Consider the following 10121-nt stretch of genomic DNA (forward strand, 5'->3'; position numbering starts at 1 on the left):
AGTGAAAGTGATCACAAGCTGTGCAGAGCTCAGCACATAAGGTACATGTGTGATAAATGCTTGTGCACAGGTAGGAAGAAGGTCACTTTACCTGTTTCCTGGTATCCCCAGACTTCTATGTTGACATGGGTTGCTGCAAGTGTCTGGTGTGTCCAGGTAAGAGTTAAGTTTCCACCAGTGTTGGGGGTGCCATAGTATTGCCATTTTGTCTCATTTACCAATGTGCATTTTTCTCCATCTGAAACTTTGCTGTGATGCACTGCATTGCAGAGGAGAAAAAGAGGGCTAATGACATTTTTGCTTTGCATAGTCCTGGAAAAGTGCTACTATATTACTTAAGATTCAGCAGTATTTCCCCTGGGTATGTTTTACACAGCACAGCATGCATGACATGAAAAGAATAAGCTGAAGCTGAGAGAATGCAACCCTTACTAATGTCGGCAGTCCTTAGATTGCAACACCACAATGCAGTTACTTGAAGAGGGGACAAAAAGTGACAGAAGTACAGACAAAGTGGGAATTGTTTTGGTCAACCTCATTTTTAAGCAGGATTTTTCATTTAATGCTGCTGCTGCTGCTGCTCAATTGCTGTGAAAGTTCATCTCTCAAAAGATGAATTAGCACAAGGCCAGCAAGACTTAATTTTCTGAGGCCTGTTAAGGAAGAAGAAAACTGATCAAAAGGGAAAGGCTTATACAATCCTGCATCCATGGAGGAAGAATATAGGAAGAAGAGGGGTGCTGTAGATATAAGTAAATAACCTGATAACCAAGTTCCAGAGTAGGGAAATGTCAACCCATTATCTGTAGAAACTTCAAAAGGGATGAAACCAGTCTCATAAAGCAACGGGGAGATGCAGTGGGCTTTTCCATCCTTGGCAACATAGCCACTGGTTATGATTTGCTGCTTGAACCTGTAGATGTTGAAAACACTTTTCAGTGACACCATAGAGAGAAGGAAAATTCTGAATGTGTTTCATCAAACAACCTTGTGTCATGAGTGGATCATTTCAAGTCTGGGGCTGTTTTGCTTGCAGCAGGGAATATAAACTGGAAAAATCTGTGCTTATTACATCAATGTGGATTCTGCTGTGAACTGCACAAATATACAGCAATCCACAAACCTTCAATTTACTATTTAATTACTGGGGGAGGGAGACATGATAAATTAGCAACAGGGACAGCAGGAAGAGGAAGATAATGTTACAGCATTAGTAGGATTACAGGGTGGCTAACACTGACCATGATGCACAGTTATTGCAAATTTCTGATTTTTTTTTTTTTCCTGGTAAGTCCTATGAAGGCAACGAAAGTAATTTCATGCTGTTCTAGAATTTCTGTTGCAAAGGTTAACTCAGAACTCATTGCTTGTTATTTAACCATTTGGTTCCAGTTAGGGCTCTTGCCCAGTGTCCTAGGGTATAACTCCACCTGTGACTCTTCAAGACTGATACGTGGGCACTGCATATCTACTCCAAGTATCAGAGGGAGCTGGGGCTTGCCAGAAACTGGTACCTTTTCTCGTCTGCACTGAAATTTTCCTTGGCTGTAATAATTTAACTATGGAGGTAATTCAAAGTACACAGTTGTGTCCTACAGAACGAATGCCTTGGTCAAAGGTTTTCCAAATAAAGAATTGAGAATCTTTTCAGGTACTGCTATCCATATGGGAAGGACTCCAAAATCTCACACAGAACCTTCTGTGGAAATAGTAGCAGGACATCAGGGTCATCAAAATTCAGTGTACTGTATGTATTGCACGTGCACGTGCACCTGAGTGCGATACAGGCTGACACATTTAGGATCCACAGTTTTCTCTTCCAGGATAAACATGAGGTGTCCTACCTACATTTCTTTCTTGCTGTTTTCTCATCCGGATTAAGAAATAAATGATTCTTTCCCACAAAGGAAAATGCTAAAGAAATATTGACAACCAAGTGCTCTGAAAGGAAATTCTTTTAGAAAAGTCACAGTTTTAACATGTTAAGGGAAGAACGAGCAGAGTAATGACTGTACCACACAATAACTTGACCTAAAAGAAACGACCCTGTGTAGAAATACAGTCAACAGGTATCCTTGAGGGTGAGGGTCAGCAGAACTTTTCGACATTTCAGGATTCAAAGAACTTTACAAAGTCTTCACTCCCATATAGACTGGTCTTGTTTTGTGGTAATTGCCTGTTGTTGGAGAGTGAGATTATAAAGTTTCACCTCCCTTTGGCAGAGGAATATAAAATCGTGGCCCACCTGCATTTTACCACAGAAGAGGCATTAAAAGCTGTGTTGTTAATCAAAAAGTCTTTGCCTCCCATGAGAGATCCCGAGTATGGAGAAATCTGAAGACAAAATTCTTTATAATCAGGACAGCATATCCCCAAAGACTGGCATGTCACCTGGCAAGAACAGTTACCAAGCAGCTCCCCACATCGGTTTGCACAAGAGTCTTGAGCTCCTTGTTAAAGGAAGAAAAAAACAGTCAGGAATGTTATTGAACTCTTTGAGATGTTCTCTGAGGCAGAAGTTGATCACCCAAAGGACTACAGCAAGTAAATAAAATAGGCTGGTTATGTTAGTTTAGGAATGTATTTAGGCGAAGGTTGTAATCACCTAGGTATGAAGGTTGCTCCATTTTGAGTAGCAAAATACACTTATTTACCTCCCAGCCACTACCTCATTTCATCAATTCCATGGGTATTTCTGCATGTGATAGACAGATATATCTCCAGAGCAGCCCCTCAGTGAGTGTCACTAATTACATTTATTTTTGAGAGTAGGTCTTAAACATACCGGAATGGGGGTCCCCCACCATCAACCCTACATGGAAATCAGTAAGAACAGGCAGCCAGTGCTCTTGGAAAGTTAACATCAGCAATGAAGTGGGCTCCAACACAAGTTTATTAAGAGCTCCTGAAATGTCTTTGTTCTGTGCATTTCATTTGAGTCTGGCCTTAAAAAGGTAGGTGTTATGAGTCCTGGGTACACAGGCGAGTAGGCTCTTGGCTTAGGTCTGGCTGAAGTCTGGCTGAACAGAATGAGTAATTACTGGACATCACAAGGAAAACTACTCAGCAAATGAAACAGGGGGAAGAAGACAGACATTACAGTAACACTGTCAAGAATAGGTGGGTTTCACAAACAGTTAAGGGGGAGTTAAGTGAGATGGATGTGCTGCACAGACGCTGGGAGCACTGAGGACCTCTTGGGAAGTGGAAACTTGCAAGTGCAACACTGTTTGGGAACTGTATCAATAGTACTATGCAATGCTGAAATGACCTCGGTAAGTATCAGAAATTCTAAATTTGGACATGGGTCTTGCAAAATTGGAACCAATTACGAAAAACTGACTGAGGGAGGATTGATTATTTGTGAGGACACAAGCAAAAAAAAGGCAGGCATCAAGGTGGCTGGTGAAGAACAAGCATGGGGAAATGCAAAGAAGAGAAGTAAAAATGCTTGTTCAATATGGGAAGCTAGAAAGTTTTTCTCTGTCTTTAAGTATATTTACTACATTCTCCAGATTGTCTGTTTACTTACAGAACAGATCCACTGACCTGATGGAAATTATAGGGGAAGGGATTGAAAATGACACCGTGCAGGTAAAAGCTGGCCTGAGTGGCTATGCTTTAGCTTGTACCGATGGTATCAGCAATTTCTTACCAAGGTGTGTATTCTGAAGCAGAGAAGCCAAAAAAGTTTGCAGTTAAAAGCAGCAAAATGTTTGAAAATCACTTACCTGCATTCTGAAGAGCAGTGAGGGTGGTGAGAATGAAGAAGGAAAAATCTAAGCCAATGAGTTTCATATTTTGTCCAGATGATTTGGGATGGCTGATTGTGGTAGTCTTCGTGCTAGTCTGGGAAAAGCCTTTAATGGAAACAGGTGTCCAGAAATAAACAAGATTCTCACTGTTCAAAGGTTTGTTGTAAATTACTGAAGCAAAACAAATTGAACTAAATGCTCCATTCCATTCCAGAGGTCATCTCCAATCCAGGAAAAGATAGAAAGGGAGATAGTCACTGCAACTCCTTCACATTAATAGTCAAGTTTTTCTGAAAGAGGGGTAGATGTTTATTGTTTTACAAGCATTTCTGCTTCAAAGTTCAAGATCACAGGATCACTGGCACAAGTTCTATGGTTTAATTTTTCTGGAGGAACTAAACCCTGTTATCACTTAGAAGAATGATAAAGAATACATGCTGACAGTACAGTTTTGTTCAGAAAATAGTGAGATATTGAGGAAGCATGTTTACTGCACAGTATGTGACAGCATGAGGGTTGATTTAAGTGAAGGTAGACCCCTCCTTTTCCCTCATTTTAAGGGGTTAAACTGAAAGAAATTCACCCTTTTTTATCATTTTAAGTGCTTAAATCAGGTGATTCCCCTCCATTTCAGGGTACTTCTACCTGTGCCCCAGCACCACCTCTCTTGTGTGGGAGTAACCCTTGGATACATGCAATTTTGGAGGTGGAGTCGAAATTCCGGCGGTGGGATCCAGAAAGAGAACGACAGCTCTTTTCCACAGGAAGGAAAACACGCAGCCCCAGTGCTTCAGGTGCAGGTGACAGGCTGTCCTGGGGAGGTGGAGGCCCGCAGCTCCTCTCTGTCCTGGCAGCTTTAGTCCGGCAGCGATGTTTGGATGTGTCGGATTTTGTGGGTGGGATCCGAGCGCGGGCACAGGAGCAGTGACTGCAGTGGCTCGCTAGCGTCCCCTGGTGACCGGCAGCGCTACTGCCAAGCAGAAATGAGCCCGTGTGCGGCGCTCGCAGGGGACACGCGAGCTCAGAAACACAAACCAGCACGGTGGAACAAGAAACTGGAGGCTGGAGCTGGGCTCTGAAAGCAAGGAAGCTGAAACTGTTCCTTTGGATAAAGCCGTGTGTAGAAATTCCATTTTTTGTCTCGTCAGTCTGGGTCCGTGAGACTGACTCTTTGCAATCAAGAGTCACTAAGAGTTGTTGTTAAAACTGTCAAATGTTGTTATCTCTCAGAGAACTGGGCCAGCTCTGAGCTAGTCTCATGTGCCTGGAGTGCTTTAGGGAGGGGAAAGACGGTGTCCCACCTCTGTCTGGAAAAACTGGAGGAAAATAAAAAGTAATTTCCCCTCTCTCTCTGACCCATAACCAAAGCAGTTCTGTAGGACAACATGGACATCACTGCCCCCCCATAATTTGGGTGAAATATTCATGTACTTCATAAATAATCACCTTCCCTGCTCCTCAGTCCTTCACTGCACAGAGAGCAGATTTACTCCATCCTTTGTTCCTAACAACACCTTTCCAGCCCAGATCCCAGTTCTCACAGACACAAACTAAACAGACCTAAGGCACTGGTTCGATCATCACCTGGAATCCCCAGCTCTCCCTCTTTCCTAGGTTGCTCATCCAAACACTCACAGCAGTCTCACCTCAGCCCAGAGACTGTCCTCAGACCAAGCCATCACCAGTGGTGGTGGTCCGGATCAGAAAGGAGTAGAAGCTGCAATGTTGGGGCCCTGCTGGAATTGCCTTGGCATGGCTTTTCCAGCCCCGGTGTCCCTGGAGCTCCAGGCTCTTTGACTCTCTCAACTCTAACCCTAACATAACCCGAACCTAGCCTGCCCTTAACCCAAACCCCATACCATGGGTTTTCCAGCTCAGAAAGATGTAGAAGCAGCAATGTTGGGCCCCTGCCGGGGTGGCCTTGGCACGCCTTTTCCAGCACCAGTGTTCCTGGAGCTCTAGGCTCTTTGAGTCTCTCAAGCCTCAGCCTAGCCCTAATCCTCACAAAAAATAATGCCTTGTGTAGGCTGGTGAGTCCTCTACTGGAAGAGAGGGAGAAGCTCATCAGGAATGCCCTTCCTTCATCTCTCTTGGCTCTGGAAGGCTTTCATTATCATGCACAACCAGGATAAACAAGTGAGACTAGAAACCCTCTAAGCAAAATCCATGCTCGGGCGAGTAGAGCTTTGCAGAACCCATGCTAATCCTGCTCTACAAAGCACATTCCAAACATTTGGCACCTCCTGCATTTATAGGAATGAGGGAAGTCATGTCCCTACTGGCCTCCACCTCCTTCAGGGGTATAGATGGGCCCTACCTCTCAAAGCTCTTTGCCCAGTGAGCCTGCCAGGGAAGCAAGCTCATGGCTGCCCTTGGAACCTGACTCTAAATAGTTTCATTCTGGCAGGATGACGTAGTGGAGCCTGGCTGTTATTCCTACCCCCTGGGTCACACAAGGTAGCAGTGACATGATGGAAGAACTTGGGCTCTGTCACAGCAGCTCATCTGTCACTGCCCCGCTGAGACCTGCAGCAGAGCTGGTGTCATTCTGTTTGGTGCAGAGGGGGATGATCCCAGTGCTGCTCCACTGCCCACAGCAGGAGCTGTTTCTCATTAGGAAACTGAAATGCTTTTTTCCACACTGCCAAAGGCCATCTGTCTATTTATTTGTTGTTGTCCACCCTGCTGGGAGCCGGTGCAGGTGTCTGTCCCTCCACGTTACTGTAAGCAGAGCTTTGTGCTTTGCCCTCTCCTACCAGTGCCTTTGGCATGGGCAGGACGTGGTGGCTGCAGCTGTGTGAGCTGGCACCTCTGCAGATCCTGAGCAAAGCCATTCGGGCAATGTCTCTTCTTCCATGAAGACTGCTACAGGCTGACTTGGGAAGTGCTTGCCAAGAGATGCTGATCCTTCAGCAATTCCTGTTTTCTTTGGTCCCAACAGGAGGCTGCCAAGAGAAATGGGCTTGACCAACACCTGAAGGGGCTGCTTTACCAGCTCTGAAGAAGTATCCCCCCTGCTGTGCTCCCAAAGCATGGGAAGGACTCTAATGCTATCCTGAGCCTTGCAAACACAGGTGTTGAGTTTTACTTCCACTCTGCTCCCTACTTGCTGGTCCATGTCTCTATGGGTGAGCAAGCAAAGAGCTGCCAGCAGACTGCACTGACAGGCAGAGCTGTCTGCATTCCTGCCCACGCTATCTCAGGTTTGTTTGGGCTGGGCCAGGTAGGTGTGCCCAGGGGAGCTCTGGGGCTGTACCCGAGTGGCAGATTGCAGAGAGAAAGTGCTGCATTGTTCTCTGCCTGGAGTCACCTTGCCTGAACCCGGCTCTGAAGCTGGCAGAGGGAGATGTGAAGAGCTATGGTAAATGTTAAGGAGTAATTCTAACATGTATCAGGGAATGTCCAACATAGCACTGAACTTCTGAAGATGGATATTTTGGCTTGCTGTTCCCAGCACTGCAGAAGAGCAGTTTGCGTAGCTGCTGTGTCTGGTTGAGCCCATTGCTGTGGGCAGAGCAGCAAAGAGAGTGTTGCTATTGGACTTCTTCCTTCACTTCTTACTTCTTGAAGCCATGATTGCAGAACACATTCAATTTTTTTTTAATGTCAGAAGAAAGGCCTAAAGGCACTAGTTAGTACTGTTTAGTATTTGGCAAACCATGCTGGATTAGGGCAGGGTGAACAGTAGGAGAAATATTAGAAGTGAATTCTAATCTTGCCTTTTATATGGATTACAAGTTCTGTCACTACGGACTCATATTCCAAACTGGAGACAAGCAGCCCCTTGTGATTGCTGGTGAAATCCAGCACCAGGAGGGAGAATGGAGCAGCAGTCAGCGGGGGAGACAGTGCCTTCACAGGAGCTCCTCAGCTCAGTCCTGGTGCAAGTATAGGTCCCTGGTCACAAACCTCTGTGGTGGGCGTTTGACTCAAGGCCTGTCTTCTGAAACCTTTCCTCAGTGCTCCCAAGCTTCCCTCCTTGGCCATGAGCCAAGGAATCGGGCAAATCAACTGACAGAGCGTTTGTTTTTCCACCGGCTGTGTAAATTGTGCTGGTGTTATCAGTGAAACCAGGTCTACTCATGGCCTCCTGCTCTGCAGGCAGTGGAGGGCTCTGATGTCCTGCTCCTGAGCTTTTTGAGGGTGGGGGAATGCCTTGCACAAGCTTCCAGAGCACCAAACACAAGGTGAGCACTCTGTGACTGCTTCCAAAGACAAGCTGGCCCTACCACAGCTGTGTATTTGGACTTGTGAAAGTGGTGGGACGTAATAACTTTGTGGTGGTGTAGCCAGAACTGCTGAGCTTTCCAGTGGTTCTGGCCTTGCTCCGAAATAAGGACAGGAAAATGCTGTTGTTTTGAAGGTGCTGTCTATCTGGTTAAAGTTTTGCTCTGGTCAAGTGGGATGTAACAAGGCTGGAGCAGTTTTGAAGAAGGTCCAGGTGTGGATTTTTGCTCAGATCTGGAGCAAAAGATCTGTATCTTTTGATGGTTGGTTTAGTTCTGCTCATAGCCCTATAGAGGATTTACCCGTGGGAGATTCTTCCCTGTGCTGTTCTTCATAATCAACAACCATCCTTGATGTACACCCTGATAAGGCTCCAGGAATCCACTCACTCTGCTGTGATAAAACTACCTGTGCTGGTGCTCCAGCCCTGCACACCTGGGCACAGCCCTGGGAGCATGCTCTGCCTCTCTTGTGTGCTGGATTTGGCTCACACCCAGCTCCGTCTCTCTTTTGCTTCTGCCATCCTCACAAAACCAAACGCAATCTGCTCGTGTGTGTGCTTCAAGAGCCTTGCCAGGAACAAAGAGAAGTCCAAATATTTGTGTTGGGCTGTTACTCTTTCCATTCAGGTGATAAATGACAGACTGCAGCAGAGTCTTTTTGTGCTCTGTGGGATTTCCACTGTACTGGCTCCAGCTTCACAACCTCACCAAGATGAAACACCTACAATCAACAGCTGGGTTTTAACTTGAAGGAAAATGACTGAGTGTGATTGAAATATGGCCTTTAAAAAAAACCCCACCAAAACCCCAAACAAAAAACCCACAAACAAACCAACCACAAAAAAACCTGAGAAAAATCATCAGAGCTTCCCTGTGTCAGATGAGAAGTGCCTGGTCTCTATGTGCAGATTCTTGCAGAACAGCATTTTCACTCTGAACTCTGAAGCTTGGTTGGTGATTTCTGTCCCAGTGCCTGGGACACAAGCTGTCAGTCTGCACGCAAATATTTCAGAGCTGCCTTCCTCTGCAAAGTTCCAAGCTTAAAGCCATGTGGAGCCCTGAATTTCCTTGGGACTGAACCTCTTTTCGGCTGAGCTGACCAAAGGGATGAAGATGTTTGCTAACAAATCCTGACCTTCAGACCTCTGCTTCTGGGAAGCTGCTGGGCTTCAGTGCTTGGTAAACCCAGGAAGAGAATGGTGAGACAGCTCCAGGTGTGAGCTAGCTCAGGACACAAGCTGGTCTGGTGTCACTGGGCTGTTAAAAACTCAGGATGAAGGAAGGAAAGGCATAGTCCAGCCTTGTGGGATTTCACATACCAACATGCCAGACGAATTCTGTTTGCCTTCTCAAGCAAATTTGGTGTTCTCTGCTAGTGCCACCATGAGTTTTCTCACTCAGAAGTTTCTTACCAGGAATTCATTAGCCCTGCAACTTTAAGGATTGACTCTTCAAACATAAATACTCCCTATAATTACCTTCTCTTGGTGCTGTACTTTGGATGATATCTTTAGTGTTTCATTTTACACAGCAGACAGTACTAATATTATAACATCAAGTTAAATCTCATCTACTTTGGGCAACTGAAAAGCTATCAAAAGTGACAGGAGCTTCAGAAAAAAACCCTAATGTCAGAAAAAAACTAATGTCAGAAATCTTTCTGGCTTCATTTTTTATCCTATTTGTTACACACAGCAGAGACAAGAAGCACTGTTTGAGTCTGCTTCAGCTGCTGTTTCCAGGAAGGATCCATTTTGGCAGACTCTTTAAGCTCCTTCCTTCTTACTTAGTTCACTTCTGAGATCATGTAAGATCCAAGGAACCTCCTAGTAGCCTGTTTCTCTAAGTGCTCTGTCCTGTTTTGCTTCTGGACTCAGGCTGGCACTTGACAGTTATGCCTGCCTGGACTGTAATAATGTATTAAACTGTAGATGTTCCAGGCAGAGAGTAGAAGGTGGATAGAATCTATATTGTCCACATAGATCTGCCTCAATTCAATTTATTACCACAGCCTGACCCTAACCTTCACTGACTGACACCTTTGAGGAGTGGGTAGCAAAGAGATAAATCCTTTGCTGCCCTTGAGTCTTCATCACTGGCAGCTGGGAGAGTTCAAGGGTACAAGGAGAGACCTTTG

General features: G+C 45.4%; 1 protein-coding gene across 1 annotated transcript in view; it reads right to left on the reverse strand.

The window, feature by feature from the left end:
- Nucleotides 1-5959, reverse strand: part of KREMEN1 (kringle containing transmembrane protein 1) — a 51334-nt gene extending 45375 nt beyond the window's left edge. Inside the window, exons 1-2 of the mRNA XM_082293419.1 lie at nucleotides 3732-5959; nucleotides 92-259 (exon numbers count right to left, since the gene is read on the reverse strand). Coding sequence (XP_082149545.1) covers nucleotides 92-259; nucleotides 3732-3798 — 235 coding nt within the window. The 5' untranslated portion in view covers nucleotides 3799-5959. The remainder of the gene's footprint in view (nucleotides 1-91; nucleotides 260-3731) is intronic.
- Nucleotides 5960-10121: the final 4162 nt, after the last annotated feature.

The sequence above is a fragment of the Coloeus monedula genome (genome assembly GCF_965178545.1).
Source record: "Coloeus monedula genome assembly, chromosome: 18".
NCBI classification, from domain to species: domain Eukaryota; kingdom Metazoa; phylum Chordata; class Aves; order Passeriformes; family Corvidae; genus Coloeus; species Coloeus monedula.